The sequence below is a fragment of the Neltuma alba genome, unplaced genomic scaffold (assembly GCF_004799145.2).
Source record: "Neltuma alba isolate B1F8T4 unplaced genomic scaffold, ASM479914v2 tig00011597_pilon, whole genome shotgun sequence".
NCBI lineage: Eukaryota > Viridiplantae > Streptophyta > Magnoliopsida > Fabales > Fabaceae > Neltuma > Neltuma alba.
The window spans coordinates 99,132-118,226 of record NW_021636249.1 but is presented as its reverse complement, the minus strand read 5'-3'; the positions used below and the strand labels follow the sequence as shown (position 1 = coordinate 118,226).

At 32.2% G+C, this 19,095-nt stretch overlaps 1 protein-coding gene across 1 annotated transcript in view; it reads left to right on the top strand.

Annotated features, from left to right (window-relative positions):
* Positions 1 to 3,205: 3,205 nt before the first annotated feature.
* LOC114715531 (probable LRR receptor-like serine/threonine-protein kinase At1g51880) overlaps positions 3,206 to 19,095 on the top strand; it is a 34,206-nt gene continuing 18,316 nt past the window's right edge. Inside the window, exons 1-7 of the mRNA XM_028900401.1 lie at positions 3,206 to 3,294; positions 5,258 to 5,819; positions 5,910 to 6,385; positions 15,083 to 15,221; positions 15,478 to 15,549; positions 15,627 to 15,698; positions 15,781 to 15,858. Of these exons, the coding sequence (XP_028756234.1) occupies positions 5,416 to 5,819; positions 5,910 to 6,385; positions 15,083 to 15,221; positions 15,478 to 15,549; positions 15,627 to 15,698; positions 15,781 to 15,858 (1,241 nt within the window). The 5' untranslated portion in view covers positions 3,206 to 3,294; positions 5,258 to 5,415. The remainder of the gene's footprint in view (positions 3,295 to 5,257; positions 5,820 to 5,909; positions 6,386 to 15,082; positions 15,222 to 15,477; positions 15,550 to 15,626; positions 15,699 to 15,780; positions 15,859 to 19,095) is intronic.

The window sequence follows — 19,095 nt, the reverse complement described above, 5'->3', positions numbered from 1 at the left end:
TGTTCACATATCAATCATACAAATATGAATGTCATTAATGTTCATGTAATTGATAACGTCTGTGTAAGAACACTTTGAAGCTTTCTATAGTGTGGAAGCTCTTAAATGGATAGAGAAAGAAGTCACTACTGCAAGAACTCTTGATTTTGGTTTTCGTGTTATTATTTGATGATGATATTCTCTGTGGTTCTGGTATATCAAAGAAGAGCCACATCTATAGGGTTGATGGTTTTGTTTGGGGTAATTTTACTTGGAAGCTAGCAGTAATAAATAGTCTTGATAATTGTATTCACATGATTGAGAGGGAGATAACCAGAACATTAATGAATCCTATGTTACCCAGAAACCTCAGCACACACTCTGGGCAGAAAGCTATAAAGACTGCCATGGCATGCACTCCTTATTACAAGGTAGAGGAAGAATCTTATTATTATTATTATTATTTTGGTAAATTGGTATGTTATGTGGATATTTGTTGAATAAAAAAGCAGATATGTAAAATGAGTTTCAAAGCTTGTTGGCTTTTTCTTGGTGAATGGTGATACAGTAGAATTTATTGATCTGGTTATGTTCACGTAGTAATGTATAACTGGGGACAATATAAAGTACGAGACTTTGAAATTTATAACTAACTAAGAAGAATTCCCTTAGCAAGTAAGGAGATTCTATCTTCATCTGAAGTAATAATATTGGGTCTGATGACGAGGGAAAAACAGAGAAGGTTTTAGCTGTGTTGAAATGATATTCAGTATTTATATTTTGATTCTCGACCATCATTTTGTTCAGCAAGATTACGATTTTATATTCAATATATAATTTTTAGAAGGGGTACATTGAGCGAGATACAGCCAAAGATACTTTCTATCTTTTAGCCAATGAGTTGGAATTAGTGTAAGAGGCAAATTTCATAGTAAGCCATAAAAATTGGTAGAATTACTGCGAGATCCTAAAATATATATATAATTACTAAAATGTTTCAATGATAAATGAGCAAATCTGTTATTATTTTCTATTTTGTAACTTGTCATTATAAGCCGTTCAGTTATTATAAATTTTTTTTTGTAAATATGTTTTTTTTTGAGACCTTGTTTCAATTCTCCCTAAAATATTTCCCTTGCTGTGTTTATTTGGAACGTCATTATAACAAACCAAAAACAAATATTATGGTAGAATTTGCCATGAAATTCTCTTCCAAATAAAATACAAAATCTATTAATTTACTGCAAATATGCAGAAAAGCTAATTTCATTTTTTTTAATTTTACAAAGGATAATTTTGGAGAATTATATAAATTTGTGACGACTTAATTAATGCAATTTAATTAGTTTCCTTAATAATAAGGAGCGGATGGGGTATCCGAATCTGAATTTGAGATTCAAGCATCATTGTCTACTACAATTTTAAGAGTTATATAAGCATACAGTCCCAAGCAAAAGTGAGATTATCTTCCAACAACTTAATTGGAAAAACAAAATATTTTAGATAAAATATTTTATAAAAGATAATAATTCTTGAGATATATAATATTTGGGCCTACAAATAATTAAATAATAGATCATCGTAATCGGTAAGCATACAACAGTTCGTATTATATGGGCCCAGGGAAAATGAGCCCGATCGATCCGACTGCATATCAGTCCATAATTAATACCAAAACTACGCATGATCATATCCCAAAGAATCATTGCTTCATTTTATATGTCTATGTCTCCATGACTCAGTCAAATGATACATGCACTGTTTAAGAAATAACTGTCCATACTATAATAATTAAAGAACAAAATAGTATACTCATGTCAAAAATTTAATAAAATTACTTATAAATAAAATCAATAAAAACCTTCTTTGTCTTGTAAATAGGATCAGAGGAGTAATGTTTTTTTTTCCTATATAAGGAAACAAAGACTAATGGTCCGAACGACTATAAGAAGCTTAAGTTTTTTTAAAAACCACACTCAACAGGTAGCCCTTGTCTGGCTAATCGGCTCTTAGTGAAACACCGTTATAAAAAGCACAAATTTACAGGAGAACTACACACCTGAAAAGCCAGTTGTAGAGTTGAGGAACCCAAAGCTTTATAAGGTGGTTCCTTTAAGAAAACCCACCCAATTATTGTATGATTCATAACAACGAAATCAAGCATGCCATCTCCTACTTATAGGGAGACAAGTGTTACTGTTTAACATTTCGTGCTTCTCATGACTATATCTTTTCTTCTTTTCTTTTCTTTTGCTTTATTTCACCTACCCACTCCACACGGTTCCTTTCATTTCTTCTTTTTGGCAAAGTGTGAGTGGAAACTCATTCTAGCATAACACATTTCTTAGCTTTCCCATAAAGTATAATTTCTTTTATAAATATTCCACATCAGCTCAATTATTAATCTGGCCCAAAAAGAAGCTCAATTATTTCACATACTAAATAACTTAAATAAATAATAGATTGCAGAATATCTCTGATGTGAAATATGAGATGTTACGTTTTTGTGATACTTACAGCTTATAATTATCCAGCAATTCGGAATTTTTTTCAAAAAGAAAAATAAACTTTTTTGCTATCATTATGCTGGATTAAAAAACAACAAGCTACACAAAATAAGCTTAAACACAACAAAAAAGCAACCTTACACAAAATGGCTTAAATAATAAAATAGTACTCCTCTGATACTAAATATAAGACCCATTTTGTAGTGCAAATTACACTACAAAATGAGTCTTATATTTAAGATTGAAGGGAGCACTAATCTTAGCATCTATAAAATCGAGATATTAATAGTTAAATAAATACAAAGTAAATTTCATATTTAGTTTTTTATAATTAATGAAAAATTCATTTGCTAAACTACAAAAATTTATTTGCTAAACTACATAAAACTAATTAACGACAAAAAATAGTTTGTTAGGAATGGTCCCCCAAAAAAGCTTGATAAGAGTATTGTCTGAAAAAAGAAATGTGATTGAGTCAACATTTATTTTCTTTGGAGTAGATGCAATAATGTGAGATGTCGTCTTCTGATTCGATGTGTAAATGTAATCGGTGATAATTTTCCAAGTCTTCTTTTTTTCCGTTCTTGATCCGCACTTACTTTTTTTCATAATAATGATCAGTGCTTAATTTTTCCCAACTGATAATGCTCTCAACTCATCGTGCTCCTCACCTCTGTCTCTCTCTCTGTGTAAACCATGAAGATGGCAGCACTATGGATTGTGGCTTTGCTTGTATCTGTCTCTTCCATCATCGACCTTCCAAAATCAGCACAAGTTGTTGCATCTGATGATGATATTGATACAGACAGTAAGAACTTTGATTTAATCTGTGTTTGTGTGTGTGGGTGTTTTATAATACATATAAGAATTCGAACTGGAATTTTAGATGCCTGTAGTCCCAGAACTCGTATGATTATTATTGTGTTTTACTTTTTTTTTTTTTAGTGAAAACTGAACTCTTACTAAACAAAATAAAACAATACAAGATTATCCTCCTTCATCAAGAGTATTTCTTTGTTTAACTTTTAACACCAGTTGCATTTTTTTTCCCCATTTCAGAAAGCGTGTGAGAGTTATCGTAGACCATGATTTTCAAACCAGCATCTTAAGTTGGTGTAATTTAATATATGAAAAATTATTTATATTTTGACTAAATTTTAATTAAGTCTTCCAAAACGTTGATATCTTATATTTATACATATATATATTTTAAATTTATATTTTTTGGCCTTGATCTTAAGTTTTTATTAGTAGATGTGTTTTTTATGCATTCGATGAGGTGTCAGATGGATAGGATAGAGTTAAGACACTTAGAATTGCATATATAATCTTTTTTTTCCCAATCAAATCTTAGCATCTGAATTTTTTATATTAATTATTTGTCATGTGACTAAGAATTAAGTCAGGTTATTATGATTTTTAATTTCTACTTAAATTTAACATTCACTTATTTTAATTTAATTGAAAATAAATATACTAGTGAAGTACTTATGGCAAATTATACTATGTACACATAATTCATATGACTTGTGAGTGCTGTGAATTATTGTGGAGAAATACATCTAGTTTTTAAAAAATTGTGAGTACCCAAATTGCCTGGTTAGTTTATTGTCCAAGTTTTATATTTTAATTTTAATATTTGTACTTGTAATTAGAAAAAATCACAAAAAAAATCCTAAAAATTGAAAAATTACGTATAGGGATCCGTTCAAAAAAATTATTGTCAAAACTCATACTATTATTGTCAAGACTCAAGACCAATACTAATGTTGTAATGAGTCTTTTGGCCGAAAAAAAAATTATTGTAATGAGTCCCTATTTGTAATTTTTCTATTCTGATGGTTTTTTTTGGGATTTTCCCTTGTAATTATTGGACATTTTAATATTTACAGATTTAGCTATCCTATTTCGTATGGTATTTCGCTTCTCCGACGTCTCTTACTGGGTTTCTACGTAAGTCAGAGAATGAGGAACGGTTTGAGTATGGAATTCTTGAATAAAAACTTGGTCAATAGTGGTGGAAATTTGTTGCATGCTACATTCGCTTAATGAGAGTAAAATAGACTAGCTTTTTTTCCCCAAAACCAACCATTACTTAATCATGCACTCTGCGCGTTCCATTATACTCTGATCTTTAATATAAAAGTTAGTTGACTAATTTAAATTGATTAAGAAAATTAGTTAAGTTAGTTATTTGTAATATAATATGTTGTCTTTCTTAAATATCCTTACTAATCAAGTATATTAGTTAAAACTACTATTCGATGAAACTTTTAACTTGTACAACTACTATAAAGACTACCTTGGGGAAAAAAAAGAGACAGTGGATTGGGATCTTATATTGACGAGCAAATTGGAAGTCAAACTAGCTCTTCTATTAAGGATTGAAGGTAATATTAAGTACCGAAGGGAATATTTTATGCTTTTTTCCTTTTAAAATATAAAAAATGCTGAAAATTTAAATAAAAAAATCGTATATAAAAAATGTCTGGACTATCCAAACTTCACCTGAATAGTGTAAATTGGTTGTTGATCATTGTTGCACTTCGTATTGAGAAGAAAAACATTTGTTTTTCTGAGTAGTGTATAACTATATATATTATACAATATAATTAGACATGTTTTAATATCCTAACTCATTGCATGAAATTTGAACCATGAGTCAGTATTAATGAATTTCATTTTTTTACATTAATATTGATTATTCATATGTATTTGCCTGGGCACTTCCTGCTAATTTAACATCCACGTTTGTTTCCCAATTTGATTAGGGGAGATAAGCATCGATTGTGGAGTAACTCAAGAAAGTCAGGACACAAATGGATTTCATCATGATGCAGATAATGCAGAGTTTGTAGAATCTGGAAAAATATATAATATATCTTCAAAGGACACATTTGATAATAGCCAAGAACAAGTTTGGGAGCAGATGAAAACACTGAGAAGTTTCCCAGAAGGCAAAAGGAATTGTTACACACTCAAACCCAGGCAAGGCAAACGCAACAACTATCTCATCAGGGCTTACATGTCATATGGAAACTATGACAACAAAAACTCTATTCCATACTTCCATTTACATCTTGGTGTCAATTTCTGGGCAGAAATTAAGTTTGAAAACGTCAATGCAATTCGACGAAAAACAGTCGTTCAACTGTCCCCAACAAACTACATTGATGTCTGTCTTGTAAACGTTGGTAGAGGGATACCTTTTATTTCCTTGTTAGAACTATGGCCTCTGTCAAATTCTATATATAGAGCCACCTCTAGTTTGCTGCCATTAGGCCTCATGACATGCGTTAACTTGGGTATGTCTGAAAACCTTAAATTTATCAGGTATGCCTCTCATGACATATGTTCATTTAAATTGTTCTTGAATAAGTAGAGTTCTCTTCATTAATGTCTTTCCCTTACGCAATAATGCAGATATGCAGATGATATCTATGGTAGATCCTGGTTGAATGGAAAGTTGAATAACTCAGAGAAATTCTCCACATCAGAAGCAATTAACAGTGATGTAAAAGAGTATAGACTACCAAATGAAGTGTTAAGAGCTGCAGTCCGAGCACTGAATGATTCAACTTCCTTATATATCAACTTGACCACCATTAATTTTACAGCAGATAGCGAACATTATGTTTACCTTCATTTTTTTGATTTCGAGGAGCATTCTAAGGGTCAAGTAAGAAGCATGGAAATTACTTTTACTGATGCAATCCGAGTGCAAGTAACTCTTAAATACCAGGATGTCTATACCTTGGTTAAGAGAATTCCAAAAGGGGTTAAATTAAATAGTATTTCAATCACATCGACCCCAGGTTCTGGTTTACCCCCGATGATCAATGCTTACGAGATTTATAGAACACTACCCCAACCAAATACCCCAACTCATGAACAAGATGGCAAGCATATAGTATACTGATTGATTTATTTTATTATCAATCAAAGCCAAAATCTATTGCTCAACAATTTTCTTATATCTGAAAGATCACAAGGTTGCTTCCATTTAACAGTTGATGCTATGCGGGACATCAAACATGCCTATAACATCATGAGGATCAGTTGGCAAGGTGACCCCTGCATGCCAAAAGAGTACAGATGGGAAGGGGTGACTTGCAATTACTCTGAGAGCATTCCACGGGTCACTTCTTTGTGAGTAATTGTCTCTTGATCTTTCTTATGTTTCAGAATTCTAATGCATGATCATCTTCAGATAAAATGTACTTTACCAAATAGCTATAACGTATATCCTCGTTCAAGAGTATATATCCCCTGTTTCTCATGCTGTTTAATCGTATTTGTGTTTTTGTGTGAGTGAGTGAGTGAGTGAGTGTGTGTGTTTGTGTGATATTATTTAAGCAATACAGAAAGTGTCTGTACTGTTTGACCTCAATCTCTCTCATTCTTTGCTTTGTGTTTTTCTTGGCAACATTATTATTGTTACCAATTTGTAAACAGGAATATGAGCTCAAGCAAATTGACAGGACAGATTGTAACTTCATTCTCCAATCTCATGACGTTGGAGGCCTTGTAAGTATCATCTATGCAAGGCACGGCTCTCATTTAACAATAATTATATGAGATGGTAATAATGAGTCTCACATTGAAGGGATTTGTCGAGCAACAAATTAACAGGACAAATACCAGAATCTTTAGCAGGACTACCCAATTTGAAACTTCTGTGAGTTGCAACACTTGAGCATAGCAATACTCTTTTCTTGTCTAACTAACAAGTTTTGCAATTTATCTCACATGATGCGTTCTCAGTAATTTGACAGGGAATAATCTCCAAGGCTCAATTCCCGAGGCTCTGAGGGAGAAGTCAACTACTGGTTTAACTTTGATGTATGTTTATGTTCAACAAAAACTCTTAGAAGTTTATTACCAACATGGCACCTTTACACTTCCTGTAATTACAGGGAGGTTGCAAGTTCAAATTCTAGTGCGTAGGTTTGGTGGGTGCGTGTGTTTTCTTTTTATGTGATTGTCCCCTACTGAAAAAAAAAAAAGAAGGTATATACAGATCATCAATTGTTTACTTATACATTAAAACTGACACTTGCATATTGATGATATTTTTTTCTTAGTTTGGATGGAAACCCAGGTCTCTGTCAGAGAGGCTCTTGCAAAAGCAATGCAAAGAAGTTCATAAAACCACTTGTTGCATCCGTAGTTTCTGTGGCAGTTCTTGCAATAATATTCTACATTTCTTTGATGCTTTACAAAAATAAAAGAAGACATCATAGTGGTAAGAAAGGTGATAAAGTGCCCCACAGTTCTTTAGTTATATTCTTTATATTGATTTTTCAAGTACACACAGATATAATGCTTTTGAAATTTCATTGTACATTGCTGCAGCAGTATTGGCGTCTAAGAAAGAAGGTCAGCTTAAATCAAAGAATCAAGGATTTTCTCAAGCTGAAGTTCGTAGTATTACCAATGACTTTGAAACTGAAATTGGAGAAGGGGGATTTGGGAAGGTGTATCTTGGAAGACTAAAAGATGGTACACAAGTTGCAGTCAAGTTACTTTCTAAGTCATCACAGCAAGGGTTCAATGAGTTTCAATCAGAGGTTAGAAGTAAAAAATTATTAATTAAATATATTTTATTTTCATTCATTTCTTTTATATTATATTACCCTACTAAATTACTTTATTCAATCATGGCATATAAAGATACGATTCAAAATTAATGCAGGCAAAACTGTTGTCCCTTATTTATCATAAAAATCTTGTTTCTCTCATTGGCTTTTGTGATGATGGTGACTTGAGAGCACTGATTTATGAATACATGGCAAAGGGAAATCTCCGGAACCTACTGTCAGGTTTGTTAAGTCTTAATTCCCAAGCTTAACTCTTATGATTAAATAATAATTTAATGTCAGTTCTATAACCCCCACCTCTCTCTTTCACTCACTCACAGAATTACTTAGTTTTGAGATGTGCATGATAATTGCTTTGCAGATAAGAACCCAGATATTTTGAAGTGGAATGAGAGACTTCAAATTGCGTTGGATGCAGCATGTGGTTTGTAGACTACTTATTTCTTTCCCATCATTGCATTGGCAGTTCATTTACCTTAGTCTTTTATTTTATATTCTTTACTTTTCTTATATATAGCTTAAGTATTCACTTTATTATTGGTTAATGGAAATGCAGGATTGGACTATCTCCATAATGGTTGCAAGCCACCAATAATTCATAGAGACTTGAAATCTTCAAACATCTTGCTAAGTGAAAACATGCACGCCAAGATTGCTGATTTTGGATTATCTAAAGCTTTTGCTAATGATACTGACACTCACATTTCAACTCGCCCAGCAGGCACATTTGGTTACCTCGATCCTGAGTATGTTGTTATATGATAAATTTTGTTATCCTTTTTCCTTTCTAATTCTTGTTGTGCCCAAAATATAAATTTAACCCATTTTCCTCAACTTCAACAAAATATAATAGACTAGTTTATCAGCATCTTGTACTCATCTTTCAAAGCCATCTAGCAATGCATATAATTGCAACTTAGAGTAATATCCACGGCCTTGAAATTTAGATTTGGTAATTAAAAATAAAACACCTGCTTAGCTTAATCAATATATTCAAACAGTAATAGATCTTGCAAAATTTGCAGGTTCCATAGAACTGGAAACTTGAATAAAAGAAGTGATGTTTATAGTTTTGGGATACTTCTACTTGAGCTAATGACTGGCCAGCGAGCAGTAACCGTAACATCTGACAGCACACGTCACATATCTGATTGGGTAAATCCAAAGCTTGAGAATGGGGATATCCAAGCCATTGTGGATCCAAGATTAGAAGGAAAATTCAGCAGTGCTTCAGCATGGAAGTTTCTAGAAATAGCCATGTCTTGCATTACACCAACAGCAATCCAAAGACCTGATATAAGTTCTGTTGTGATTGATCTGAAGCAATGTTTGGCTATGGAAGCATCTGTTGAAAGTGCAGAAAGCAGCAGCTTAATCTCAAGCACTACATTGGAAACAAGTTATTCTCAGTCTGGATCATACTCACCTCCATCTGCTAGGTAGCATTGCTGGCAGAGAAATGCATGGTCTTTCTTTGAATTGATCATCCATAATCCCATCACAGAGATTTGTTTTGCTTGGTCAGATTGTTTGTTTGTTTGCTTTGTTCTGACAATTCTTCTAAAGTGATCATGTTTGGTTCAAGAGATAAAGAAATTTGCAAATTTACATAAACTGAACCTAGTCTTCTTTTTCTTCTTTTGGACAAAACCCAAGTCAATTAAGACCAACATGGGATTATAGGAGATTTTGTAATATCAATCCCCCATGTTCTCTTGATTTTCTTGATTTTTAAGTGACTCGATTGAAGGAAATTAATGTTCAAGTATGCCAGAGAAAAATGTTTTTGAAGTGGAAATTAAAGGAAGGCATGGGATTATAGGAGATGCGTACGTCTAGACATGCAAAATGCTTGCTACAACAATCCAATATTCTGAAGTTCACATGCAATAATTTTTAATGCTGTATTGATCAAATTATGTTAATTAATTCCACCGTAATCGCATAAACAACCAACTATTTTTTTAATAGAAAAAGGAAGGCTTAATTATTTCTTTTTGTTTCTTTTATTTTGCCTCTCACTGTAGCAACAACACCAACTCACCCCGCTTTCTTTTTCTTTATTTCTTTGCCCACTTTGCCTCATCGTTTCTTTTACATACAAATTCCCCTTTACATCACTTTAACATGCCTAAAACAAAGTTCAATTAGGAGCATCCTTGTCATGCAATTCGCTAGCTGCAATTTTTGGCAATGACAGTAACATTCAATAATGGAAAGAAAAGTCTAATTCAACCATTAATATATGGATATATAATATAAAATATATAAACGTGCTACATTATCTATATAATACTTGAACAAATATGTCTGGGTAACTTTAACTTGAAAAAATTAATCTACAAGTCTCCATAGTTTTACCTAATTTTTAGTCAGATCCCTACATCACTCTTGTCCTTAATATAAGTCACTTGCAACACATTCTTGTATATCAAGAAATGTATTAAATTGTAAAAAAATTTCAATTTTGTCCTTATTAAAGCTTTCATTTTTTTCTATATTTACAAATAATTCTCATATCTCTTCCTTTTTTTAATGAGAATTAAATAAAGATAAAATTAAAAAACAAATATTAAATATACTATAAATAACTTATATTTAGGACTAAAACTTCTCCTCACGAGTGACTTATATTGAGAACCATAGTTTCAAATCACGGATAAAAGGGGGGGAAAAATTTCAAGACCTGATTATGTAATAAAAAAATTAAAAGACTACAGGAAAAAAGAAAATTACTTTTTAAGTCAGCACTAACTTTCTTGACACATGGGTCACGACTTCAAACCACTTATTATATGACTTTTAAAACTCCATCTGTGTTAAGAAAAATTTGGAAGCGAAGCAATTGGAGCTTCATTATTTATAAAGATTAATAAGTCAATCATATAATATAATTTGAAAAAATACAAAAAAAAGATAGATATGAATTATTTATTGAAGAATAAAATGTTTTGTATCTTCAAATGGTTTAAATAATTAAAAATTATTCAAAACAAAAACAACTTTAACATCTAAAATTAAAAGAATAATATTTAAATAAACAAAAAGTGAATTTCATATTTAATTTTTATATATATAACCATATATTACTGAGAAAATTTAAGTTCTAAACTACGTAAAACGAAAAAAAATATTCAAAAGAATGAACATCCTGGAAAAAAAAGTTTGCTACAAATGGCTACCAAAAAGGTTGTTGAGAGTGTCGTCCTAAAAGGCAAATTTGATTGAGTCAGCACTTATCCTCCGTGATAATTTTATAAACCTTTTTTGTCTTCTTGATAGACACTTTTTGATAGTACTCCTAATATTTATTAATTATTAATTGCCAATTATTGCATGTTGGCTGGTAATTAATTCAGTGGTAAATTTTGCCCGACAGACAATAATCATCTCAACCTATGCTCCTCATCTCTCTCTCTCTCTCTCTCTCTCTGTGAGAAACCATGAAGATCGCAGTACTTTGGATTGTGGCTTTGCTTGCGTCTGTTCCTTCTATGATGGATCTTCCAAAGTCAGCTCAAGTTGTTGCATCTGATGATGATACTGATACGGGCAGTAAGAACATCGATATATTTATTCAGTGTGTGTATGTGTGTCTGTAAGAATTTGAATCTGGAATTTATAAATGAGTCTTCACAAATGTTGATACCACCACGTATTATAAGTTTATATTAGTAGATACGTTTTTATGCAGTGCCCGAGTTGTTCGCCGGGGGTTACTGTGTGGTCGGGGAAGAATTATACTACCGCTCCTAATTATAAGATCTCGTTTGTAAAGTATAAACGAGGTCTTATAATTAGAACCGGAAGTAGTAATTATAAAGTCTCATAACTAGTAAAGTCATAAGTTACACAGTAAAAAATAACAACAAATTCTAAATTATTTACTTCTTATTGGGACTTTTTTAATTACTACAACCTCTGGTTCTAAATATATAATATTGACTTTGTAATATAATTGTAGTGCAAATTATACCACAAAGTAGATTTTATATTGAGGACTAGAGGTGATAAATTCTTTACTTGGGACATGATAGTGATTTTCCCATAAAAATAAAATACTAAACCCTGTATATATAATATGCTCTCTGTTTTTTTTTTTTCAAAATCTAATCATAACATGTGAATTTGTTTACCAATTATTTGTCATGTAACTGACTCTTGCTATTATGATTTTGATAATCGAAAATAAGTATAATAAATATATTAGTTAAGTACCTGATAATTTTCTACAATCATGACTTATGAGTAGCGTGATTTATTATGGAAAAAGATATCTTGTTTTTAAAGAGAGGTTAAGTTGCATCTAGTATTTTTTTTTTTTCAGTTGTGTTCATTGTCTTAGAATATTTTGTGGTGTATCTAACACTTTTAAAAAAAAAATTAGGTACATTCAGCACTGTAGACTATATTCTATTGTGTCCAATACTCTTAAATATATTTTTTTCAGATACATCCAGCACCCTAAATTATTTTTTGATGTATTTGGCATCCAAAATTGTTAAGTGTAAAATTGTGCTAAAAATATTTTTGGGTCTTGGATGTGCATGGAAAAAATATTTCAGGATACTTGATACATTACAAAATATTTTATGATATTATATGCACCTGAAAAAAATATTTGAAGGTGTTGGATGTGCTTTTTCCCTTTAAAAAATTATGATTACCCAAACTGTTTAGTCATTCCATGGTCCAAATTAATATTTGTTTTATTAATTGGTATACGTTTTAATATCTGAAGTTAAAAATTTACTCCCTCTGCTATGTAGTATAAGCAATATCACAACCTTTAGTGAATATTTAATTTCATGTTTACAAAAGCACCCGGGATATAACCCGTTTAACTATCGACTTATTACCCAGCTACCATCTATACTACTAGTACATATTTTATTGGGGCCAAAATAGAGAATATAATTTTTCTCAAATACAACCATTTCTTAATTGTGTCCTTAACCTCATCCATTACTTATATTAGATAGCAAAGGGAGTATTTCATTTTTTTTGCTTCTTTAAAATATAAAAATGCTGAAAATTTAAATAAAAAATCATATAAAATGTTTGGACCATCCAAACTTGACCTGAATACTGAATAGTGTAACTTGGTTGTTGATCATTATTGCGCTTTGTTTTGAGAACAAAAATATTTGTTTTTCTTAATGTTTACTATGTTCTATAGTCATATATTCTCTCCCATCCTTTATATAAATTATACTTTTGGGATAGGCTTGGTGCTTTTTATAAGTTTTACTTTGTATTTCTTTGGAAATTTAATTTTTTTTATTTTTACTCTTAATTAATTATATATCTCTCTCAAATCATTTTTCTACCCATTTTTCTTCGTCTCTTTGTTCATTTATTCTCTCTTTCGTTCACCTTCTCTATAAATAAAAACATATTTTTAAAAAAATTATTTTTTATATATTTATTATTTTTAACTAAATTTGATCAACCTTTTGATTTGATTATTCATGACCTAATGGGGGAAGTATTACACAATAACGAGACATGTTTTAATTTCCTACTCATTAGTCAGTATTGATGAATTTTATTTTTGACATTAATATTGATTATTCATATCTATTTGTCACGCCACTTTTTTTTTTTGGCCTGAAGCCTCGCCACTTTCTTACTTTATAATATGCTTATATAATAATTAACCTCCATGTTTGTTTCCCAATTTAATCAGGGGAGATAAGCATTGATTGTGGGGTAACTCAAGAAAGTGAGGACACAAATGGATTTCATCACGTGGCAGATAATGCAGACGTTGTAGAATCTGGAGAAGTACATAATATATCCTATAAGGACGCACTTGATAATAGCCAAGAACAAGTTTGGGAACAGATGAAAACACTAAGAAGTTTTCCAGAAGGGAAAAGGAATTGCTACACACTCCAACCCAAGCAAGGCAAACACAACAACTATCTCATTAGGGCTTATTTTTCATATGGAAACTATGACAACAAAACCTCTATTCCATCCTTCTATTTATATCTTGGCGTCAATTTCCTGGAAGAAATTAAGTTACAGACTGTTGATGTAATTCGGCGAAGAACAGTCATTCAAATGTCCCCAACAAACTACATTGATGTGTGTCTTGTAAACGTTGGTAAAGGCATACCTTTTATTTCGTTGTTAGAACTATGGCCTCTGTCAAATTCTATATATAGAGCCACCTCTAGTTTGCTGCCATTACGACTCCTCACATGTGTTAACTTGGGTATGTCTGAAGACCTTAAATTTATAAGGTATGTATCTAATGATGACATGTGTTCATTTAAATTGCTCTAGAATAACTAGTAGAGTTCACTAATTAATGTCTTCTGGTCGTACAACAATGCAGATATGCAGACGATATCTATGGTAGGTCGTGGTTGAATGCAAAAATAAATAACTCAGAGCGATTCTACACATCAGAAGCCATAAACAGTGATGTAAAAGAGTACAAACTACCCGATGAAGTGTTAAGAACTGCAGTTCGAGCACTAAATGAGTCGGCTTCCATATATATCAACTTGACGTCAATTGGTTTTACAGCAGATAGCGAACACTATGTTTACCTTCATTTCTTTGATTTCGAGGAGCATTCTAAGGGTCAAGTAAGAAGCATGGAAATCACTTTCACTGATGCAATCCGAGAGTCTGTAATTCTTAGATACCAGGATGTTTATACCTTGGTGAAGAGAATTCCAAAAGGTGTTCTTATTGATCATATCTCAATCACATCGACCCCGGGTTCTGGCTTACCCCCCATGATCAATGCTTATGAGATTTATAAAGCACTGCCCGAACCAAATACCCCAACTCGTGAACAAGATGGCAAGTATATAGGATACTGATTGATTTATTTTATTATCTTATCTTTCCGTGTTTACTTTAACTTCACTCATCGTTTTGGGCTGCTCTCTCAAGTTGGCGTATCATATCTAATTTGTTTTTCATCAATGTTCTATCATATATTTAAAAGATCACAAGGTTACTTCTATTTCACAGTTGATGCTATGCGGAACATCAAACATGCTTATGACATCATGAGAACCAGTTGGCAGGGTGATCCCTGCATGCCAAAAGAGTACAGGTGGGAAGGTGTGACTTGCAATTACTCTGAGAGCATTCCAAGTGTCACTTCTTTGTGAGTATTTGTCCTTTGATCTTTCTAAATTTTCAGTGTTCTAATGCATGATCATCTTCATGGAAATCGAACTTCACCAAATAATATAATTTGTATCCCCTCACCATCATGCTGTTTAATCATGTGTGATTGTTTTCGTGTGTAATATTATCAAAGTAGCACAGAAAATGTCTGTCTTTGCTTTGACTTCCATCTCTCTTATTCTTTGGTTGTGTCTTTCTTGGCAACATTTTTAACGTTAAAAATTTATAAACAGGAACATGAGCTCGAGCAACTTAACAGGACAGATTGCAACTTCATTCTCCAATCTTATGATGTTGGAGGCCTTGTAAGTATCATATATGCTTGGCATGGCTCTCATTTAATAATTATAATGTGAAGGTTATAATGAGTCTCACATTGAAGGGATTTGTCGAGCAACCAATTAACAGGACAAATACCAGAATCCATTGCAGAACTACCCAATTTGAAACTGCTGTGAGTTGCAACACTTGAGCATGGCGATATTCTTTTCTTGTTTAAAAAGTTTGGCAATTTATCTCACATGATGCATTATCAGTAATTTGACAGGGAATAATCTCAGAGGCTCAATTCCTAAGGCTTTGAGGAAGAAGTCAACTACTGATTTAACTTTGATGTATGTTGCATTCTCTGCACCGAATGTTTTTTCTCTTCTTTGTTACAGCAAGACTATTCAAAAGAATGAAACACTGTTACTGTTGGGCTCATTTTTCTTTCATTTTCCATGTCTTCATCTCTTATATCATCAATTGTTTCCTCATGTGTTAAAACTGACAATTGCATTTTGATGATATATATTTTTCCCCAGTTTGGATGGAAATCCAGATCTCTGTAAGACAGGCTCATGCAAAACCAATACAAAAATGTTCATAATACCACTTGTTGCATCCATAGCTTCTGTGGCAGTTCTTGCAACAATAGTCTACATTTCTTTGATGCTCTGTAGACATGAAAGAAAACATCACAGTGGTAAGAAAGGTGATAAATTGCCCCAGTTTTCTTTAATTATATTCTATATATTGATTTTTCAAGTACACAGAGATATAATGCTTTTGAAATTTCATTGAACATCGCTGCAGTAATATTTTCGTTCAAGAAAGATGATCAGCTTAAATCAAAGAATCAGGGATTTTCTCAAGCTGAAGTTCATAGTATTACCAATGACTTTGAAACTGAAATTGGAGAAGGGGGATTTGGGAAGGTGTACCTTGGAAGACTAAAAGATGGTACACAAGTTGCGGTCAAGTTACTTTCTAAGTCATCACTACAAGGGTTCAATGAGTTTCAATCAGAGGTTAGAAGTGAAATATTATATTATACTACTAAATTATTTTATTCAATCATGATATATAAAGATAAGGTTCAAATTGAATGCAGGCAAAACTGTTGTCCTTTATTTATCATAAAAATCTTGTTTCTCTAGTTGGCCATTGTGATGATGGTGACTTGAGAGCACTGATTTATGAATACATGGCAGAGAGAAATCTCCGGAACTTACTATCAGGTTTGTTAGGTCTTAATTCCCAAGCTCAATTCTTAAGATTAAAGAACAATTTAATGTCAGCTCTAGAATTTTCCATCTTTCTCTCTCTATATTAGGTTTATGTGTTTAAGTGACTAGTTGTTTTATGATTTTCCATAACAGTTTTCAAAGTTTAAAGACTCGTCTATCACAAAATTACTTAGTTTGGAGGGACACATGACAATTGTTTTGCAGATAAGAACCCATATATTCTGAAGTGGAATGAGAGGCTTCAAATTGCATTGGATACAGCATGTGGTTTGTAGACTACTTATTTCTTTCCCATCATTGCATTGGCGATTCATTTTCCCTTAGTCGTTTAATTTATATTCTCTACTTTTGTTATAGCTTAAGTATTTACTTTTCCATTGGTTAATGGAAATGTAGGATTGGACTATCTTCATAATGGTGTTAAGCCACCAATAATTCACCGAGACTTAAAATCTTCAAACATCTTGCTAAGTGAAAACATGCAAGCCAAGATTGCTGATTTTGGATTATCTAAAGCATTTGCCAATGATACTGATACTCATATTTCAACTCGTCCAGCAGGCACATTCGGCTACCTTGATCCTGAGTATGTTGTTTTATAAATCTTGTTATCCTTTTTCATTTTCTAATCCTTGTTGATGCCCAAAATATAAATTTGCTTTATTTTCCTTAACTTCAGCAAAATATAATAGAATAGCTTATCAGGATCGATCTTGTACCCATCATTCAAACCCATCTAGCAATACATATAATTGCAACTTAATTAGAGTAATACTCACGGCCTTGAAAGTTAGCTTTGATGGTTAAAAATAAACCGCCTGCTTAGCTTAATCAATATTTTCAAACAGTAATAGATCTTGCAAAATTTGCAGGTTCCATAGAGCTGGAAACTTGAACAAAGGAAGTGATGTTTATAGTTTTGGGATACTTCTACTTGAGCTAATGACTGGCCAGCGAGCAATAACCGTAACATCTGACGGCACACGTCACATATCTGATTGGGTAAATCCAAAGCTTGAGAATGGGGATATCCAAGCCATTGTGGATCCAAGATTAGAAGGAAAATTCAGCAGCGCTTCAGCATGGAAGTTTCTAGAAATAGCCATGTCTTGCATTACACCAACAGCAATCCAAACACCTGATATAAGTTCTCTTGTAATTGATTTGAAGCAATGTTTGGCTATGGAAGCATCAGTTGAAAGTGCAGAACGCAGCAGTGCAATCTCAAGCACTACATTGGAAATAAATTATTCTCAATCTGGATCATACTCACCTCCATCTGCTAGGTAAGCATTGTTTAATGTAAGAGGCATGCATGGTGTTTCTCTGAATTGATGATCATCCATAATCCCACCAGAGATTTGTTTTGTGTAGTCAAATTGTTTGTTTTCTTTGTTCTAACGTACCCATTTCTTATGAAGTGATCATGCTTGGATCAAGAGAGAGAGAAATTTGCAAAATCCATGAACCAAACTAGGTCAATGATATGCGTACGCAATGTAGGTTCCGTATTTGTTGTCTTTTCTTTGTTTTAAAGGAGAGCTACTTCACAAAAAAAAAAAAAAAAAAGTGATATATAGGAGCTACATAGTGCTAACTATGAGCAAGAAACGTCAAACTTAAGGATTTGACCTCTTTTTACGAGCCATTGATGTATTGGTTATACTCTGCTAACCACTTGTGAAAATATTGGTTAACTAAATTGGTTAATTTCTATGTAGTAGTCAAAAAGGTCATATACATAGAACTGGAGGTACTCATCATTTTTCCCCTTTATTTTTTGTGCCAAAATGAGATCTAAGTATTTGCCATGAGTAAGGATTTTAAAAGGTATAAATTGAAAAATTACAAAGAGATACAGTCAAAAATACTTTCTAGCTAGCAATAACAATTTTAACATATTTCTTCATGCCTCACACTCTCTCCTTTTTGTACTTTATCTCTCACTAACAATTAACAACGACAACTCACTCCCCTTCCTTTTCTTTCTTTCTTTTAGCCAAAGCCTGCACCTTTACTATCTCTTCCACAAAGTGCAATATATATAAAATTTCTTTTGTATATATGTGTCCTCCTTCATCATTTCATGTCAAATCAAATATCACTTCAAAAATTCCGATCCTGTCTTGTAAATTCGCTCTATCTGCAGTTCATGCCAATGACGTTAATCTTCAATAATGGAAAGAAAAAGCCCAATCTAACCATCGCTAATATCAACATGGTATAAATTGCATTATTCATAAGTCGTGATTAGCATGGTTTATTTTTTAAACATATAGTACTATGCATATATAAGAATATAAGTATTTCAAGTAATATGAGGTCCTCATCTACAAGTTT